The sequence below is a fragment of the Meriones unguiculatus genome, chromosome 10 (assembly GCF_030254825.1).
Source record: "Meriones unguiculatus strain TT.TT164.6M chromosome 10, Bangor_MerUng_6.1, whole genome shotgun sequence".
Classification (NCBI taxonomy): domain Eukaryota; kingdom Metazoa; phylum Chordata; class Mammalia; order Rodentia; family Muridae; genus Meriones; species Meriones unguiculatus.
The window spans coordinates 48183217-48204461 of record NC_083358.1 but is presented as its reverse complement, the minus strand read 5'-3'; the positions used below and the strand labels follow the sequence as shown (position 1 = coordinate 48204461).

At 40.5% G+C, this 21245-nt stretch overlaps 1 protein-coding gene across 10 annotated transcripts in view; it reads right to left on the bottom strand.

The window, feature by feature from the left end:
* Nucleotides 1-21245, bottom strand: part of Lrrc7 (leucine rich repeat containing 7) — a 688618-nt gene that overhangs the window by 34173 nt on the left and 633200 nt on the right. For all 10 annotated transcript variants that reach the window (XM_060392421.1, XM_060392420.1, XM_060392426.1 and 7 more), the window contains one exon: nucleotides 15420-15512. In XM_060392421.1, the coding sequence (XP_060248404.1) occupies nucleotides 15420-15512 (93 nt within the window). The remainder of the gene's footprint in view (nucleotides 1-15419; nucleotides 15513-21245) is intronic.

Below are 21245 nucleotides of genomic sequence, written 5' to 3'. Positions count from 1 at the left end.
CTAATCCAGATAGGGCCAGCTGGTTGTTCCAAGTGACATGACCTGTTGCCACATATTTTTGAGAGAGAGAGAGAGAGAGAGAGAGAGAGAGAGAGAGAGAGAGAGAGAGAGAGAGAGAATCTGCCTGTGGTAAGTACACATGAGTTCAAGTGCTCTCAGAAGCCAGGAGCATCAGATCTTCCTGGTCCTAGAGTTATAAGTGATTTTGAGCCACCTGAATTGGATGCTAGGAACTGAACTTGGGTCCTCTGCAAGAGCAGTATGTTGTCTTAATCACTAATCCATCTTTCCAGCCCTTACATTTATGTCTTGTGTTAAAATTTGTCTGGTTATAAGTTACATGAGTCTTTAAGAAGCATCTACAATGAAAAGGCTTATGAAAGCATTTTTACCCATAAGTACTTTTGCAAAGTGGTAAGTTGAGATTTCTCAGTGTTATGATCTGACCTTTTGTAGTTATCTAGCCTCAGCATCTCTGAATAAAATCTAAGGACTCACCAAGTGAAGTCTGCAAGGCCAGCACTTAGAGATCAGAACGTTATATGATTTTTTTTAATGATGATTGTGAGTGACTGTGACAATAGTCCCAGCTATTGTCAACGTGGACACAAAAATAGAACTACCCTTAAGGGACCTGCAACCTCAGTGCATGAAATATGTTTTTTAAAATTCCCCAGAGTGTTACCTCTAGTCACTGCTTGAAAAATGGTTTCTAGGAAGGCCACAGCTCAAGCAAAAATTACATATGTTACAATTCAGAACACACCAAATATTTTAGAATGTAATGTTTTATGTATTCCTGTAAATATGAAAATTCAAACAGGGAAATGACTCATTGAAATAAGAAACAGAACTGGACAACGGTGTTTCAGGGGATACCGTCTTCTCTCCAGAGAAGTGTTAAGTGCTAATTTCTTTGATATAGCAGGTAACATGATTTACTTATGTTGAGGCTTCTAGAAGCCCAGTTGGGTCCCTGTACTGCATAACCTCTGTGAGAATTGGAGTGGACACACTGAGGATAAAGATACCAGTGACGTTATATAATGGTGAACTTTCTTAAATTGCTTCATGTCAGGCCTTAGGCTTTGAATAATCTGCTGCCTTAGTATCAGAAGAATTTATGTGAGGCAAGAAAAGAGTTCCATGGCCATTAGAAACTAAGAGGAAAGGAAGTTAATATGGAGGGAGTGGGGAAAAATGAAAGAGCAGGATGGAAGTGACCAGAAGTTGAGTATAGTGTTTCCCTGCCATGCCCAAGCTTCATCCCCAAACAGTGAAGCCTAAAGGATAGTGATGGGGTCAGTGAGATGGCTCCGCAGGTAAAGGTGTCAGCTGTCAAGCCTAAGAGCCTGAGTGTGAACCCTAGACTCACATCGAAAGGAGAGAACCAACTCCACATGAGCACACACTCTTATGTAGGTGTGTAGACACACACAGCACAGAAACAAACAAATGTAATAACCATAAAAGGCTTAATGATTAATGTTTGCTATAAATCTGACTGGACTGAGAGTCATCTAAGAGACATAGCCCTGAGCCTGTCTGTGAGGATGTTTCCAGACAGGTTTAACTGAGGAAGACAGACTCTAAATGTGGGTAGCACCGTTTCATAAGCAGGGGTCAGTTCCAGACTAAATAAAGCAAGAAGAAAGAATGAAGCTAGCTGAGTACCAGAGTTCATCTCTTATTGCTTCATGCCTGAAGATGCAATGTGACCATAAACCTTATGCTTCCACTGTCACACCCTCTAGATGTGGTCTAGTGGAAGCATCTAGTCACAGACACTAGATGGGGCTCTCAAACTGAGCTAGAATCAGTCCTTCTGGAAGTTGCCTTTTCAGACGTGGTGTCAGCAATGAGAGAAGCAGCTATTATAAAAATGGTAAAAAAAAAAAAAAAAAAAAAGAGAATTACTTTAGAGACCTAAAAACTTTGTGACAGAGATCCAATTAAAATTTGCAGTTGACCATTGTCCTACTCTGGAAGAGACACACACCATTTGGTTTTTCAAGTTGTTTTGCTCCATTTTCCTTTGTCATTCTAAAACGCTTTTAGTGCAAAAATGAAGGTTTTCTGACTTAAGACCCCTCCAAAACACACACTTTATTTCATTTCCCATCAGGCTGTTTTTAGAAATGACAGACTGACTGCTAGAACATTCTGTAGACTGTTGTCCTTTGGGGAATTGGAATGAAAGAGCTAAAACTGCTCTTGGTTTTGGCTGCTGGATGATTATATTTTTAATTTTAACAATTGCTCCAGAAATCCCATTGCTGTCTCATAGATAATCACCTGAGAGGCCCAAAGGGATATTTTCAGTGCTGTCTGTTTCTTGGTGATTTTTTGAGCTGAAAACAGTTTCTTTGGTATATTCTTGAAAAAAAAAATGGTCATCTCTTTACTGTCTGGTCCAGATTTCTGAGTTTCTAGGGGGTGGGATTAGAGGGGGCAACTTCCATTGCACTACTTTTTGGGCCTCTCACAGCTGGAAAGGTAACTTTTAAAAACTAGACCATGGATTCTTCTCCAAGCTCTTCCTAAAATAGTGTTGGCATGTAGGCTTCAGCTACCACCCCTGCAGGCTCCCTCAAAGTCCTGTCACTGTGTTATTTTTGGACACTATGCATCATTTCAAAATCATGAACCAGAAAGTGACAAATTTAAACTTTTTTTCACTTAAATTAAATTTTTGGTGGTGAGAAAATGTTTCTCATAAGCTATATAAAAATCAAGCTATATAAAAATTTTTGTGGTTTTAATATTGTTTTGTTTAATAGCTCATGCATTGCTGTGTAGTGAGGCCATTCTAGAGAGGTTTCTTAGAAGTGATGCTGAAATCAAAAGGTCAAAATGTCTGGAGACAAGTGTCCCCACACACTGAGGCTGAGAATCCCTGGTGCTTGTGGATAAAGAGGCTCTAAAACAGAGCTGTACAATGTAATTTTCTCTTTTACCTTTAAAAATCTTTTTTATTTTAATTATTATTATTTATTACAATTTGTTCACTTTATATCCCAGCTGTGGCCCCCTCCCTCATCTCCTCCCAATCCCACCCTCCCTCCTTCTTCTCTCCCATGCCCCTCCCCTAGTTCACTGATAGGAGAGGTCCTCTTCCCCTTCTATCTGACCCTAGCCTATCAGGTCTCATCAGGACTGGTTGCATTGTCTTCCTCTGTGGCTTGGCATGGCTGTAAACCCCAGGGGGAGGTGATCAGAGAGCCTGCCACTAAATTCATGTCAAAGACAGCCCCTGCTCCCCTTCCTAGAGACCCCATTTGGAGACTGAGTCCTTGGGCTACATCTGAGCAGGGTTTTTAGGTCATCTCCATGCATGGTCTTTGGTTGTGATATCAGTCTCTCAGGGCCCCCAGGACCCAGTTGTGGATACAGCAGACCCTAATAAAAAAAAACATTCAGAGGCCCTCTGTGGTAGGCTCCTGTCTTGTTCCCTCTCTTCTCCTGCTTCTGATGTCTATCGCATTAGTCCTTCTGAATGAGGATTGAGCATTAGTCCTTCTGAATGAGGATTGAGCATCTTCCCTAGGGTCTTCCTTGTTGTTTAGCTTCTTTAGGAGTATAGATCTTAGTATGTTTATCCTATATTATATGACTAAAAGCTACTTTTAATCTCTATATTTCTATATTATTTGAATGTTTTTTTTTATTAGGGTCTGCTGTATCCACAGCTGGATTCATATCTACTATGCAGTAAGGAGAACCTTAAACTTCTGATCTCTCACCTCTGATTCCAGCTGTATACCAGATGTAGGTAGTATTGGAGATAGAGTACAGGACATGCATGTTATGCAAATGTTCTACCAACTGAATCACATCTCCAGTTTCACATCCTGTGTTATATGAAATTAACTTACTGCATGCAGTTTTGTAAAAGGTATAGGTCAAAGAAAAGAAGAGCTCTGTGCCTTACACATCTGGGACTGAGAATTTGTTTAAGGACACCATCATGTCAGGTACCTGCTCTGGCCCTGATAACCAACTGGTCCAGGTCACACCCAACAGATCCTAGAAGATCTAGGAAAATTGGTTTTTTCTTCTCTTGGTCCCACTGATTGCACTCACTTGTGATTCAGAGATGCACACCTTCAGGGAGCCAAACCCAGCCATCTGTTATTTACACAGATTTGTGGGTCTTTTCTGCCATGAGGGGCCATTTCCAGCTGTGATGGTTTGAGTGAGAAATGTCTCCCAGATGCTCATGTGCTGTAACACTGGCCCCAGATAGTGGCTCTGTTTGGGAAGGGTGTGGACCTTTAGGTCTCAAAGGTGGAGCCTTGCTGGAGAAAGTGGATGGGGTGGGCTCTGTTTCCTGACCTCCTGGCCACGTGACCAGCTGGCTTCCCATTGCCCTGCTGTGCTGGATTATAGCCCTCTGGAATTTTAAGTCAAATATAAGCCATTCCTTCCGTGAGTTGCTTGGCCAGGGTATTTTAGGACCAAGAAAGTTAATGAATACACCAAATGTAGTAAATAGACTAACTTAGTCATTCTGAGTCAATTAGAGAATGTCCATAAGCAAAGAAGCAAATTAAAAATTAGGTATAAATTGCTTTATCCACCCCACTATTTAGTTGCTTATTGCTGTCCTCAGTGATGAAATGACAAGAATCTAGCCTATGATGATGGGTTTAGAGATTTCAAGTAGAGGACACATTTTGGTTGTTTGTTTTTTGAGGCAGCATTTCTCTGTGTAGACTTAGCTATCCTGGACTCAGTTTGTAGACCAGGCTGGCCTTGAACTCATAGAGATATGTCTGCCTCTACCTCCCAAGTGCTGGGATTAAGGGCATGTACCACTAGGCTTGGCTCATCTTTCTTTATATTAGCCACTAAGAGTATGTACATGCATGTGCATTATATTGTAAAGATGACTGTATGCACCTATATAATGTGTTACTTTGTCTTTACTGTTGGCTTACTTTTTGGATTCATTTTCAAATTATATATACACAATTTACATATAATAGTTTTATTTTTATTTCAAAACTATTAGTGAGCAGAGGGACTATCAAACACACTGTTTGTGGCTTTGCCCCAACTCATCAAAAGCTCTCAGGAAGCCAGCAAGATGTCTTTGTGAGTAAAGGTGCTTGCCTCTGAGCCTCATTAATAATTTTAAAATAAAAAATGGCTTTATTGATTAGCTTTTGAGTATATTTCTAGAACTTTATGTTGAATTGAGCGGGGCATGATGGTGCATGCCTTTAATCCCAGCACTTGGGAAGCAGAGGCAAGGCAGATCTCTGTGAGTTCAAGGCCAGAATGGTCTACAAAGAGAGTCGTGGACAGCCAAGGTTATACAGAGAAATCCTTTCTTGAAAAACAAAACAAAACAAAACAAAATAAAACAACAACAACAACAACAAAGAAAAGAAAGAAAAATGGCTAAAGGTGATGTCCCCAAGATCTTTATTTTTTACATTTATTAATTTGTTTAGTGTTCATGACTGTGGATGTGAATATACCACAACATGTATAATGTATATGGAAGTCAGAGGAAAACATGTGAGAGATGGTTTTCTCCTACTGCATGAGTTCTAGGGACTAAACTCAGGCCATCAGAGGCAAGCACCTTTGACCACTAAGACATTTTGCTGCCTCCCTGAGAGCTTTAGGATGAGTTGGAACAAAGCCTTAATGTGTTTGGTGTTCACTCAGCTCATGTTCGGGTCTCACTGAAGTTCATACTTGACTTAAGAAAATTTCCAGGTTATTCACCCCAAGAAGTCTGCTCCTTCCTATGAGAACTCAGCTAAATAAACTACTTCTTTTAGGCACAAGAGAACACAACGTTGGTTTAGTGAGCAGCTATTTCTGCTTAGGTTGGGGCTCTGGTTTGAATATATAACAGAAGAATTAAAAGGTGGACAGGTCAGAGTCCAGACTGAGGTCTACAGTGCTGGGAACACCCAGACACTGGGGCAGAAAGCAGTTACCTCACTGACTCTGCAGACAGAAGCATGTTTGGCTCTCATACTCAAGGGTACTCAGCTTGAAAGGTTCAAGAATCTTATTGATAATGCCATGGTAGGAATCTATCCTGCCTCTTTCCTAAACAGGTGGCCTCCCCTGTAGAAGCTGCTGGAAACTCCTGAGAGACTCTTTCTTAGAAAACTACCCTCACTCTGCAATCTCCCTTTAAAAAAATATGTTGTACCTTTCTCTTTAGGGAGGCCTGTTGCCCAGGACAGATTGGCAACTTGCTCTGGGGCAGCATTTCAGAGGAGCTGGTGGGATCAGAATCTACTAGCACACCTCCTTGCTTCCTAAATTCCTGATAGATTCCACCCAAGAGTGATTCAGTTGACAAAGATTCCCATTTCAGGTTTTGAATGAGACAGACACAGGCTGCAGTCTCAGTGTAGTTTCTTGCTTCTTGGTGACCACCCATAGACATTGTTTTTTGTTTCCCAGTGACTTTTGGAAATTAGGATCAGGAGATAAAATGCTGGCTCCATCAGCATAGAAGTTCAGTGTAGAATGAGGAAAAACAGCATATGAATAATTATTGGTTAATATTGCTATGGTCAGAGACGTGTCTACCATTACACTTCATTCATTCAGTATGTTCTAGTCTTTTAATATGGCTTTATAGTCATTTCAAAAATTCTACATTGGTTAACATCTTTTTAAATAGGAAGCCCAAACATTATGAGTTTCCCAAACAGCTGACAACTGGGTCACTCTGTAAACAGGGTGTGGTGGAGTCTGCACATCTCCCGTAATCTCCCCCTCTGTGGAGCAACTGTCAGAATTGTACTAGACATGATTTATGAGTGACTTTGAGGTGCATTTGTGTTTTGATTGTAATTGTCTGACATTTTTTCAATGAACAGAAACAAACCTGAAGATAGTCTATAAATCCTTTTCTATTCCATCTTTAGGCTGATTTTATTCCACGATAGCTAACCAACGTGGTGTAGCAGCATAGGGCATGTTAATAATATGTCATTGCTAGGACAGCTGGCCATCTGCATGGGTTTTGATTTAACTGAAAAGTTTTTTGGTGGTGGTAGATTTGAGACAGGGTCTTATTATGTAACACAGACTGTCCTCAAACTGTACCCCAAACTGTCTGGACCTGAGCTGGTGAAGATCCTTCTGCCTCAGTTTCCTAAGTACAGAGCTGCAGTATACATTACCACACACAGCTAAATCGTATTTCAAAAAAAAAAGATTTATTTTGGGGGGCTGGAGAGATGACTCAGTGGTTAAGAGCACTGGCTACTCTTCCAGAGGACCAAGGTTCAATTCCCAGCACCCACATGGCAGCTCACAACTGTCAGTAATTCCAGGGAATCAGAAACCTTCACATAGACATAAATAAAAATAAATAAATCATTCAAAATGATTTATGTTTAGAAATTTTATTTGTATGAGTGCTTTGCCTGAGCATATGTATGTGTCCCACATGCATGCAGTGCTTGTGGAAGCAAGAAAAGGGTGTTGGATACACAGGACTGGAGTTCCAAGTGGCTGTGAGCTAGGAACTGAATTTGGTCCTATGCAAAAGCAGCCAGTGATCTTAATTACTGAGCCATCTCTCCAAACCCTAATATGCTATTTTTTTAGTTACTTTTTTATCTTTTTACCTGCATGTCTCCTATGTTTTCCCAAGAACTGAGCCTGCACTGAATGGTGTAGGTTGCTTTCCTAAGTCAGAATCTGCATCTTTCTGTTCAGGGGTGTAGATGCTGCTAATGGGTTAACAAGTATCACTTACTTTTCAGTAAAGCTTGAAAGGAGGAGTTGCACCCACAGGAATCCTATTGATTATAAAGACTACCTTTCTGCTAAGAGTGTCAGTATTTCCTTCCAGTATTGAGACATTAAATGAAATGAGCAATGATTCACTTTCTATTTTAAAAAAGTTGTCATATTTCACTTTTCTTGTCCTGAAATAACTTCATATTGTAATGAAGTAAGATTCGGCTGAAAAACTCAGTGTATTATAAAATAACACATGCTTAAAATTTACTTTAAAGCATCCAGGTTTATATATGAACTACTCTCTCTTTCAATCACCTACTAAAAGTAGTCCAAAGTTGAGCTAATAATCATTGAGATAATAATCCCTCTCTTTTCACTGTTGTTTGCATCATATCTAGCAGCTTCTCCAAACTATTTCATAATCATTTCAACATGAAGTAGAAGTAAAAATGAAGCAGCTATGTAAAATGAATTTATGAATACAGACAACAATCATATCTATCCAACAGTTGTACAAAGGGAAGAGAGGTGAGTGCTCCATGTGGATTAATATTTATGTAAAAATCACATGTGAGCTGGGTGCAGTGACACAGGCCTGTGATCCCAGCACTCTGGGAGGCAGAGGCAGGCAGATGTCTGTGAGTTCCAGTCCAACCTGGTGTACAAAGTGAGTCCAGGAGAGCCAAGGCTACACAAAGAAACCCTGTCTCAAAAATCAAATCAGAACAAAACAAAATCACATGTGATGAAAAGCTCCAGACAAACATATTTGCTGTTCATGTTTTTCATATCTATGAAGAGACGAGAAACATGCATGGACTGTGTTTTTGTTTTTCCTCAGAATTTAAAAGCACACCTTTGCAATTCTTTATTCATGAATCATCAAATACCAAGAGGATTAAAAACAGAAGAGAAAGCAATCCTTAGGCACTTTTCATCGTTGTTGCTATCAGTGTCTCTGGTACTGATGTCCTCATGCAAAGATGTCCAACAAATGTCTGCTTCTGTGTCTAGCTACCTTTCTCTTTTTCATATTGACCTTATGAAACCCATATCTACAAAAAAGAAAGTGTGTTATTGCTTCCAGGAGTGGAAGGCAGGGTGGGAAAGGTTTGTTTAATGCTGCAGCTCATGCAGACACGAAGAGGCAATGATTCAAAAATAATTTGATGATAGCACGGAGATTATGACATTTACTTAAAGTTCATTGGTCGTCATTTTACATTTTCCAACATTCTTCCCAGGGCTTGGAATTTTGCCGTTACCTTAAGCAAACCAACTAACAAACAAACATGGACTTTTATCACTTCTGTGCTGACATTCAGATTTCCCCAGGTGAAAAAATGGCTGAGCTCTATGGTGTTGGGTTAGCATGGGCTTTTGATGAATCGTGGAGAGTAAGTGGGTTTCCCTTAGGGCTGTCTCCTGCTGTAAGCCCCAGGTGGGCAGTCTGGGTCCTACGAGTATGTGACCAGATGTTAGGGCAAGTCTCCCTGAAAAAGGTTACATTCTAGGCAGTCCTCTCCTCAAATGAAGCGAGGAAAGATGTTAGTCCCTGGCAGATGAGCTTTGAATTTTTCATTAGGAGCTCCTCTATGCAAAGGATCTTGGTTGCTTTATGAAATATTGAACAGCCTGGCATCATTCTCTGTTACCCTGGTTTTCTCTTCCTAACATCCTCCCGTGGAGCTCACAATGGAAAAACTTGGATTTTACAACCATGAATTAGTGTGAGTGTTCTAATAGAAAGTATAGTGAGTTTGTTTCAGAATTGCCAATGTCAGTAATACTCAGCCCAAAAGTTACATAATTGATTATCAATCCTCTTTTTCCTGTACTTTCTGATTACTGAGGTTCAAGGGAGGAGGCATGCTGATTTTCATAGGCTTGTTGAAGCAAATATGAGGATTTTGACTAATTAGGGGGTCTATAACACTCTCAACATTAGAAAATTATATGCATCTCAACCCACAGGCTGTGAGCTTGTCATGTGCTCTGCTGCTAAGTAGCATCTTCAGTAGAGGCATGTGATAGAGCTAAAGAAAAAGATTTGGAGTCAGATCAATTTGATTTCAGATTTTGTCTGTCACAGATTAGCTAAATGACCTTGGTCATGTTAATGAACCACTCTGGGACTCAGTAACACAGAGATGACAATACTATCCAGCTAACAGATGCTGGTAAGATAATCACATGAGGTTATACACTAAATAAACTTCATAGAGTGCCTGGCACATGATAGTTAATCAATGCCATTTTTTTTTACTGACTTATCATTAGATCATTAGATTTCTTTGGTTGACATCTTTTATCTAAGCAGCATCTTACCACTTTGACAGCAGTGTTTGTCTCTGATGAAGAGCTGGATCACAGCCTCTGTGCCCTTCATTGAGAGGGCAGAGGTGGACATCAGAAAGGGCTACCTGAACCCAGTGTTTCACCACTTTCTCCTTACAAGTAAATAAAAGTGAGCTTTGATGTAAGTGAGGTGGTTTTTCTATTCACTAAACAGTGTTCTGACAGTGTCAGCTGCTGAGATAATTATGCTCACTTTTTCACCCTGAGAGATCACATTTGTTCAGGAGCACCCTGGGTCTTGGAGGTAAGTTAGCTTCAGATGTTATTCAGGACACTTTAGTAATGGCCTGTATTTGTAATGGCCTGTCAGTCACGTGAGACTTAATTCTGAACCCATTTAAAGCTTCAGTGGACTTTTGGGCTTGTCTGTGATGTTTTACTGTAGGAATCTCAGACAACCCAAAACTCATGGCTCCCTTTGCCTGGTCTGCACTCCCTCCTCACATGAGGTTACACACACAATAACAACAGCAGTTCAGGGACTGCTGCTGACATGCTGACTCATGTTCTTCTTGTCTGTCACTAGTGTGGATGTTTTTCACACCCATTCATCTTTGGGATTGGTTGCAAGAGCATCAACACTACTGAACAGGATGAGATAAATTTAGTGGTAACTTCTCAGTGCCTTGAGGACATCAGATGGTCAAGAATTCACAAGAGCCAAGAGACAGCAAGCTTAACAGCACAGTATGTGTCCAGGAACATAGCTAATGTACCATTTGTTCAGTGGAAGGGAACATGCATTACCCTGTAGACTAGAGCCTCTATGACATGTCTACTTCAGGCTCAGGAAATATCTGCTGAATTTAAATTGCTACTTAATTTGGTACATTTCACCTCCAGCTGTGACTTAGTCTGCTCATGAAAAGGTATTTATTTTTCAGCATTGTAGATAAGAGTATGTTAGTGTATTTTTACATACTTACTGTCAGTTTTGGGGGATAGGCATAAGTCCTTTATGTGTGTGCATGTGTTTTTTGTGTGTACATATGTGTGTGTTTTGGGTATGTATGTGTGTACATGTGTGCAGCATATGTACATACTTGTGCATTTGCAAAGGCTAGACTAAAACCTCAGATGTCATTCATTCTTCAGGCAGTCTACCATCTTTTTGAGATGGGGTCTGTAATGGCCTGAAGCTTCCAAATAAGCTAAGGTAGCTGGCAATCAAGCTCCAGGAATCTGTCTGCCTCCCTTCCCCAGTGCTGGGATTACAAATACATGCCACTGTACCCAACTTTGAAAATGCGTGTTCTGGGGAATGAACTTACGTCCTTGAGCTTTCAAGGAAAGCACTATCCCCAAGCCATGGGATTTCTTCTAAATCATATGTAATCTCTATCAATGTGGAACATGAGACTGAGGAAATGAAACTGGCTGATGCAGATACGAAACTCTCTCCCAGTGAACAGACTAAATTCTTGTGTAAAAGGTTGGAGCCAACATCTTTAGGTCATTTGAATGCTGTTAATCAGGACCCCATCAAAAGTTTGGATTGCCAAGGGAAGTATTTCTACCTTAAGCAATGTACTGCAGACCCGAAATTCTGGTTGCCTCCATCAGTTTTTCAATAACAGAGACACATGATTTAGACTACAAAGTGGTTTGGAGTGTAATCAGGCAGAAAAATGTACTTTCAAGGAAGAATCCTTCAACAGCTGCATTAAACAATTAAAACTCTCTCTCTGCCAAAGAGTGAATTATATGATCACAGACACAGTTGAGTCTCAATACAGTCACCCAAAAAATTAAATTACTGCTTATAAGGTATTCATAGCCATCACAGTGGAAGAAAATGATGTTGAAGCTTAAGTTCTATTCTTGCACTTTGAAACAGCAGAATCTAAACACTATTCTAGCACCCTATTTAGTAATGTGTTTACTCTTAACTTAAAAACATCTTCTACCTACCAAGATGAAAATCTTTCTAAGCTGAGAGAAAGGAGAGGAGCACATCTTTTGAATGGTACCTACCCAAATGATGAATTAGGTAGCTGACTTTTTTACTGAAAGAGTTCAGGGAAGGCATATGAAGGCAAAGGCAAAAAGAGTGGTCAGCCACACTGTCATCTGGATTTGACAAAGATGCCAGAAATGTTTATTGGGGAAAAGGTGACCTCTGTAAAAAATGGTGCTAAGTTAACTGGACACATAGGAAATGAAACGAGTTCCGTTATATCTCACTGTGCATAGAAGTAAATTCAAAATGGACCAAAGACCCTAATATAAAAACTGAAACTTTGAAACTGACTGTGGGCATAGTGGAAACTCCTTTGATAAACACAGGGAAAGACTTTCTGAGTAGTTCAGTAGCACAAATGATGTCACATGAAATTAAGAGTTTCACATCTATACGATGGAATAATACTCAGCAATGAAAAATAAGGAATTCATGAAATTTGCAGGTAAATGGTGGGACCTGGAAAGGATCATCCTGAGTAAGCTGTCCCAGAAGCAGAAAGACACACATGGTATATACTCACTCATATAGACAGGTAATATAGGATAACCCTACTAAAATCTGTACATCTAAAGATACTAATCAAGAGAGAGGACCCTGACGAAAATGCTCAATCCCCATCCTGAAAGGCAAAGAGGAAGGACATCAGAAGAAGAAAACAGGAAAGCTAGAAACCCGCCATGGAGGGCCTCTGAAAGGCTCTGCCCTGCAGACTATCAAAGCAGATGCTGAGACTTATGGCCAACTGTTGGGTAATGTGCGTGGAATCTTATGTAAGAAGTGGGAAATAGTAAGATCTGGAGTGGACAGGAACTCCATAGGGAGAGCAACAGAACAAGAAATTTGAACACAGGGGTCTTCCCAGAGACTCATGCTCCAACCAAGTACCATACATGGAGATAACCTAGAACCCTTGCACAGATGTAGCCCATGGCAGTTTAGTGTCCAAGTGGGTTCCATAGTAATGGGAAGAGGGACTGCCTCTGACATAATCTGATTGGCCTGCTCTTTGATCACCTCCCCCTGAATGGGAAAGTAGCCTTACCAGGCCACAGAAGATGACAATGCAGCCACTCCTGATGAGATCTGATAGACTAAGATCAAAAGGAAGGAGAGGAGGGCCTCCCCTATCAGTGGATTGGGGAGGGGCATGCATGAAGAAAGAGATGGGAGGGTGGGATTGGGAGGGGAGAAGAGGGGATTATGGGGGGATACAAAGTGAATAAAGTGTAATTAATAAAAAGAAAAAAAAGAAATTAAGAGTTTCTTCACAGGAGAGGAAACAAGAAGGAAAGAGGCACCCAACAGAACAGTGAAAGTCAGGCAACATCTTTGACAGAGGTTTAGTGCCCAAATATATAAAAGCTGCAAAGTTACCCCCCCACCCCCCCAAGCAGGTAATCCACCAGGGAAGTCAGTATAGAGATTCCTTAACAAACAAACAACAACAACAACAAAAAACCCAAACAGAGCTACCTCATGACCCAGCTGTGTCACACCTGGGACTACACCTGAAGGATTATTAGCACAGAGCAGAGATACCCACACATGCACATTCCCTGTGGTACTGTACACAGTCACAGTATGAAATCAGCTCAGCTGTCTGTCAACAGATGATGGACAAATATAAATATATGTATATACATTATGTATGTATATGATTTGAAATTGTCTCATTTGCAGAAAAGCAGGAATAAGCTAGATCCAGAAAGATTCCACATATGTACCCATTCTCGCATATGTGCAACCTAAAGTTATCTATTTTCATGCAAATGATGCATATAATACAAAAGTAGACCATTGTATTTGGGAAGAGCTAGGGGACTAATAGGATGGAAGAGAGGCCAGGAGAGTGATATTGAAACACATCACTTCATTAAATGAATATACAACAATAAGAATTAAAAAGAGAGGATCGAAATGAGTAAGACAGGACAGCATGAAGATTAAATAATGTATCATACAATGTTCTGATAATTTGTGCTTTTATTGATAATTTATCAAATTAAATAAGTGGTTGCTTCTACCAGATCGTCAACTCTTTTAACTTTTTAAGTCAGTATCACTTGAGAATGGAAATACAGGTGGGTCAGTGTTTTCAGTGCCAGAAGATTCAGTGACTGGAAGCTGTTACATACATCCTCACTGATGTACATCACTGTGTAAAAAATTCTACCCCAACCTTTTCTATTATTCTCTAGAACAGAGGAAGGACTGAGAAAGTTAGAAAAGTATGGGATGAAGGTCTTGCTTAAGGCTTTAGAAATCTCCAGATAGGAGCAGTCCTGTATGCGTGTGTGTGAGTGTGTATGTGTGAGTGTGTGCATGTGTGTCCATCTCATCCTTGAGCCCAGAGTTCTCACACTCAGCTCAAGCTAGCAGATTGCTCTGCATTCCCTGGTCTCTGTGTCTTGCATTGGGGATTACAGGCTGGTTGTCAAGCCTATTGGATGCTGGTAATCCAAACTCTGGCCCACAGGTTGCAAGGCTAGTACTTTAGCCACTGAGGCTCATGCATTTAAGTCTTCAGAAGTAGATTTTATTTTCAGAAGTTGATGTGTGAGCTTCTTCTGTAATAGCAGTAAATTGTAAAGGTCTTGTATCCGCTGTCACTCAAGGTAGTACAGTTTGGTGAGAGCAAAGGTAGATCATTGTAACTGTCAGTGAGTTTATCCATATTGATTTCTATGAGATTGTTAAGTGTGAACAGTAGCAGGGCAGGCTACACAGCTCAGGGTAGGAAGTTAGATGCCTCGCGCTGGACTCAGGCTGGCCTGCTGGGTGGCAGTGCTCTGCATGGAGCTAGGAAGGTGCACATTTATCCAATGAGGGTAGGATTTTTCTGCTAATGCTAATCTCAATTTTCTTATAAAATTTGTTTTTGTAACTGTTCATTTCCAAAATTCTGTTAATGAAACCCTTTGCAAGTCTAGAGGATGGAGGTCAGCTGTTGTTCTGAATACCCAGTCAAGGTGGAATAATTTTATTGTTAAAATTATTAAAACATCCAAGTAAATCTTTGGATATTTTTTCTTATAAATTGGTTACATAGATTTCTTTACCACATACTAGTATAAAGTCAAAACAAATAGGCAAACACACACACACACAAACTCCATTAAAACTAGCCATGAGAATGGTCCCCAAACCCTTTTCAAATAGAAAGATTAATTGTTTATTTTCCTGTTCCATTCTCATTAAGCACTATGCTCGTTTTGTGTTTTCCAGTACAGACATGTTTTTAATTGGCTTCATGGTTAGCTGCATCAGCTCAGCACAGCAAACACATCCAGGGCTTTCTCTCACCATTACATCACAGTGGAAGAGAGCATCTGAAACTAGGACTGTCAATAAGGAATTCACTTCTTACCTTGTCGGAAGGTTTGAAAGGATTTCCTTGCCCACTAATTCCACCGCTGATACTAAATCCAAGCCCGGGGTTCTTTTCTATTCTCACACAGAACTAAGAAAGAAGATATGGAAGGTCACCAAGTAGCCATTAAAACTAAATATTTCCCAACAAGCTTTACAATTCACTCATGTTTTCAGTAAGCCCACATTGATCTGGTGGAAACAACATAAACTCTTTAACGGGTAATGTCTCCAAGTACCAGAAAGTAGCTTTAGAAGCTCAGTAAGCTTTATGGGCACACTGGAGGTGAGGCAGGGTCTGTCATTCTATACACCTGTCTAGACAGCTTAGAAAAGAGTGTACAGACAGAGAAGAAGCAGAAATGGAAATTTAAGTATGGTCGGGGAGGACACCTTTGGAAGGCATGGTAGTGTTTAGGGACAGTAGGGTTCTTAGTTTGAGAAAGGGGTTACAAATAGGAGGTTGAAATGGAAGTGAAACACTGAGAGAAAAGGGGTCTGGAGTTTGTAGCAGCTGCTGAGGTGGGAACTGGAGGAATAGAAGGAAACCTTACTGTCAAAAGGTAGAGGGTGTGGCCCATAAGACAGGACTGGGCAGGAACTGTGCTTCAGGGCTGTGGAGAGTTTGGTCTAGCATTCTGTGCTATTACTTGCTTAAGCATCAGAGCATTTTATGGATGGCTTGCTGTGGGCTGAAGCTTCAGTGAAATGGATGAAAGTGTTTATGTGAACATAGGCTGCAGAGTCAGTGTTTGCAGACTGGAAGCCAGCAGGAGAACATCTGGGAAGCCTCAACACATGAGGGCATCTGAGTGACCCCAGGCTGAGGGTGATTTGGGACTGAGGAAAAGCACTGGGTTTGCATCTAGGGTGCAACAGAGTGACCCCAGCTGATGACAGTCTTGTAAGTAAGAGACAGCATTCTGTTATTAAATGGAGAAAAAAAAAAGTTACATAAGTGTTAGGTACAGAACAAACACTGGAAGTAGGGGAGCCCTGTGGAACCAGAGGGCAGAAGTATGGTGACTGACAGGTCAAGAAAAAAAATGATGAGGTACACGTTGGCATATGTTTTGTATTTAAATAAACACATAGAGATAAGTTCTTAAAGATGATTGAATGATTGGTTGATTAAGCAGCGGTATGCCTCTGGCTAGCACCTATCCAGCCTCTTAACTCCAATGCCCAAAGCACTCTCCATCTTTCTATTTTAAACATACCTCTAGTCTCTCCTCTTCCATGGCTCAAAGTAAACATAAATCACATTTCGTACTTAATTAAGGTGAACCTGAGTTCCTGGACTTTGCATGAACTAAGCCTACTTGGTGGTATCTTCCTTAGTTACTGTACTTGTCCCTAAAATGATATGTGTCTTGTGGTTCACTTGCAACACAAGGGCAAACAACTATCCACTAATGTGATTTTTATCTTCAACTCATCAGTGAATAATTTCTAAATTATAAGTGCAATTGCAAAGAGTACTTTCTCATATTTTCACTTTAAAGATACACTTAATTGCAACTTCTCTTTCAACTGATCTAGATTTGTTAAATCTAGTTTTCATAACACAGCAGAAGTTAGCTTTTAATAGTTTAGTATTTACATGGCTCACATGAATATAAAATGGTTTGATGTAGGTAGAGGGAATATTTTAGCTTTATTTTATGTAGCACTTTGCCTCTTCACTATTATTTACTAATTAGAAAATGACAGGAAAGCATCCCGTGTATTTATATTTGCCATAGATGCATTCCTTCTCAAATGTCACATTAGGCAAACTAAGTCAGTCTCAAAAATATTAACAGTACATTTCCTCTCATTTGTGGACCTTAGATTTTATATAGACACATAAAGTCATGTATGTACACATGACACAAGGGAGAAGCAGAACTATTGAAGGCAGTTGTGCTCAAGCCATGAGTTGCTACCCCTTGAGGTGTTGCAGAACGGTCGGTTCACAGGGTTACCTAAGAGCACCAGAAAACACAGGTTTTTACAGTATAATTTATAACAGTAGCAAAACTACAGTAATGAAGTAGCAGCAAAAGTAATTTTATGGTTGGGGCCACCTCCACATTAAAGGGTTGCAGCATTAAGAAGGTTTGGAACCACTGACCTAAGGAAAGAAGGTCATGGGAAGGGGGAGAGAAAAGGGGAAGAGAGGCCATGGAGAGGGAAATACTTTATTATATTTTATATGAAAATGTCCTTGTATACATTACTGTGTACAATGAAGTTCATGGACACACACACAGACATGAACACACACAATCCACACTCACATACATGCACAGTCATGCATGCACATGTGGGCACATACACAAGTATCTATAACAACAAGAACAAATCTGGGTCTATCTTATAAAAGCTCTCCATTAATCACATGGAAGGTGTGTTTTCTGGCTTCACTATATGACCAGTAACAATAGAGCCATTTTCTTTTATGTAGAATTTTTTCATAAGTAGATTCCAGGCACCCTTTTTCAAGGAAGTGATTATAACTTAATTTGTATTACTGGAAATCTGGAATGTGCTGAGAAGCTAAGGAAAACAAGTGCTGCTGGGGCTGGGGCTGGGAAGTGGTATCTCAGTACATTTTCAACAACAGAAATAGTAAAGGTGACAGTTGCTTCATAAACGTGACAAACAGACATGAGTTATAATCTGCAGCTTGGCTGTTTCCAGATAGTCTCATGTATCAGATCGGTAGATGGGGACTGAGGTCCCTGAAAGCTTGTGGGAGAGAGGACTTCTTTGTGGTGAGGAGTTTACCTCCCTGCTGTGGTCCTAAGAGGAGAGAGAGAACCTCATAGGCATAACAGGCTGAAAGGACCTGGCTTGTGATATTTTTACAAAAGACCCTGAAATTAATAAATAGCTTATTTGCTATAATCAGTATTTCAATTTTCTAAATATTTAGAAGTTGTCTAAAGCACAGTGTCAGCTCAGTCAGCATGCCTCTGTGAGGCTCAGCCTGCCTCCTGCAAGCTGCTTGACTGTATACTTCTGGTCTATGTTGATCTCACTGTGATTAGGACAGTGGGTCTTAGAGAACCTGCTTCTGGGGCACACTAGGGCAGGGGTGATGCTTAGTGACAGCTCCACCTAGAGACAGGAGGCACATGAGCAATCACTCAGGGCTGAAAGAAGGGAGCATGGAAAGTAAGTGCTAAGGATTTCCCTTTGAAGGGTGGGAAAGTTCTAAAATTGTATTACAGTGATGATATCCAATGAATAAACATTAATATACAACCGGTGTGCTTTAAATACATCAGTTTGTGGACTGTAAATTATATCTGTAATATAGTTAAAAACAGCAAGATCATCATGGCCAAAAGCTAGATCAGGAAGGAAAAAAAGGCAATGTGAGCAGGGGCTAGACCTACAGGACATTATATTATGTAAAGGCTGAAAATTTATTCAGCAATATTGAAAGCCAAGAAATCATTTTAAATAAGAAGTGACATGGTATAGATTTCATTTTGAAAAGATAGCTCTGGCAGCAGAACAGATCAGAGCGAGGTACACTGTAAAGAGAACATTTAGGTGGTTTCAGTAGCAGTCAGAGTGGAAGGAGTGTGGGTGGCAAGGAAGGTGTTATATTCAGAGGTGTTTTGGATTGGAGGTTGGCTGTGTGAAAGAGGAATTAGATACTTTTGGTCATAGCAAAAAGGTGAAGAGAAGTCCCTTGAATAGGATATGGAAGCCTGGAAATAGAGGGATGTGAAAGAACGGGGCAGGGGCAGAAAGTCCATAGCTCTTTTGACAATGTTTATCTTTGACAATGTTTATCAAGTACTTGGAAAACCCGGGAGGGCAGCAAATGAAGACAGCTGGAGTGCAGAAGGGAGGGGCAGCGCTTGAGACAGAGAGTTGAGAATCACCCATCCTGGGAATGCTGTTATTGAGGAGATGGTGTGAATAGAAAGGCCACCCCAGAACTTAGAGGTCAGGAGCAGAGAGCTGTAGTCATCTCAGGATGAACGATTGTGGGCTATCTTGGAAAAATAATTTCATCATGCAGGGAACCATGAATCAGTAGCTGAGAGATGGTGATCTCAGACACTTCTTTCCATGGGCTGCTCTCTTATCAGCTGCTGGAAGTGTGTGCCAGACTTCAGGGGAGGTTTTCAGTTCTTAGGGTGGGTGAAACAAGCTATATTATGTTGAATGATATAACAAGGAAGGCTTGAAAAAGTCTGTTCAACTACCCATTTCTTATCAAAAGCTGCAAGGAAACATCATCTCACTCTCATTAGAGTGGTTGTTAGAAACAACAACAAACTGACAAATGGTGGTGATGCAGAAAAAGAGGCAATCTTGTGCTATGCTTGGGGATGCAATTTAGTGTATTACAGAGAACAGAGTGATGAAGTCTCTGCCCTCGGATATAGTTGCCCCACTTCTGGCGATGTAGCCAAAAGGAAGCACACTAACCATATGGAAGAAAAGCCTGCATGTCCATGTCTAACACAGAGCTGTGACTGGATGAACAAAGGAAACACAGCTGCAGACAGTGAACTGCTACTTGACTCTAAAGAATGAAACCCTGGCATTTGCAGCAAGCTAGATGGAAACGGATGACTCTACGTTAAGTGAAATAAGCCAGAGACATGGAGATGAGCAGTGTGCTCCCTTTTATATACTGAGGCTTTAAAAAGGAAGCATGAACACAGAACAGTGGTTTCTAGATTTGGGTATTAGGAGGGTGAAGGTGGAGAAAGACAGCTCTACTACATTAGTCTAGTGTGTATATATACAATTAGTGCATGCGAAGAATATAGGGACACATTTCCAAGACCCTCTTTCTTACAGTTCTCAATCAGTCCTTGCTTGCTTGCCCTCTGGCAAAAAAAATAAAAAAAAGATAAAAATTCAGATTTTTAGATGAAAAGGTAACATTTAATTAAGATAGCACCTACGTGATAGCTGGGATAAATGCTATTTTCTAAGACACGTCTTATCCCCACCCTCCATAAAGTATTGCTATTTGTAAATATTTTCCCATAAAATAAGCTCCAGAATAATGCTGCAGCTCTTACAATTTCTCATTTGGCAAAGGATGTAAGTGAAATCTGTACATTGACTCTGGAAGTTGTGTGCAGTCCCACAGTGGGACTCGTGGGCCATAGGATGTTTTTTCCATCTCTACTTGTCATAGGAACTTACTTCTGACTGTATTCTGGGTTATCATGCCTCAAGCCACAACATGGAATAGAAAGACTCAAAAGAAACAGGCCTTGATTCCTGGTCAGCTTCTAAGCTGCTATCTTGCCAGCCGGGACTCTACTTCTCTCAGCCTTATTGACCAACATATGTGCTGACAACCTGGGTCACAGAACTGAGAACTGAACCGTACTGGCGAATTCCTGAAGGGGCTTTGGGAGGCCCCAAGCACTGTCCTGATATTTTCCTTCTTATGGCTTCTTGGGTGTCTCAATGTACTACGCATATAAACACATTCTGCCTTCAATTACAAGTACACATTAAGAAAGACCAAAGATAGTATTAGTTTATTAAAAAATATTCCGCTTGTGTGGCTTCTAGAGAGTGATGACAGCAAAAAATTTCCCACTGTGATGTGGTTACACTACAGAGTACCTTAGGTAGTGGCTTTCAACTTTGACTGAATTGTGTAGGACCTCTGAAGAGTTCACAAAAATTCCTACTGGCTAGGTCACAGGTAGTTGAATGAAATGAGTTGGCCTGGGAAGGAGACCAAGGTGTCAGTGAAGACAAGCTATGTTCCACTGCACAGGATTATGTCCAAAACATTTTTGGGGTAGATGAGTGTATGTAAGGGGAAGCATGTGTACATGAAGGG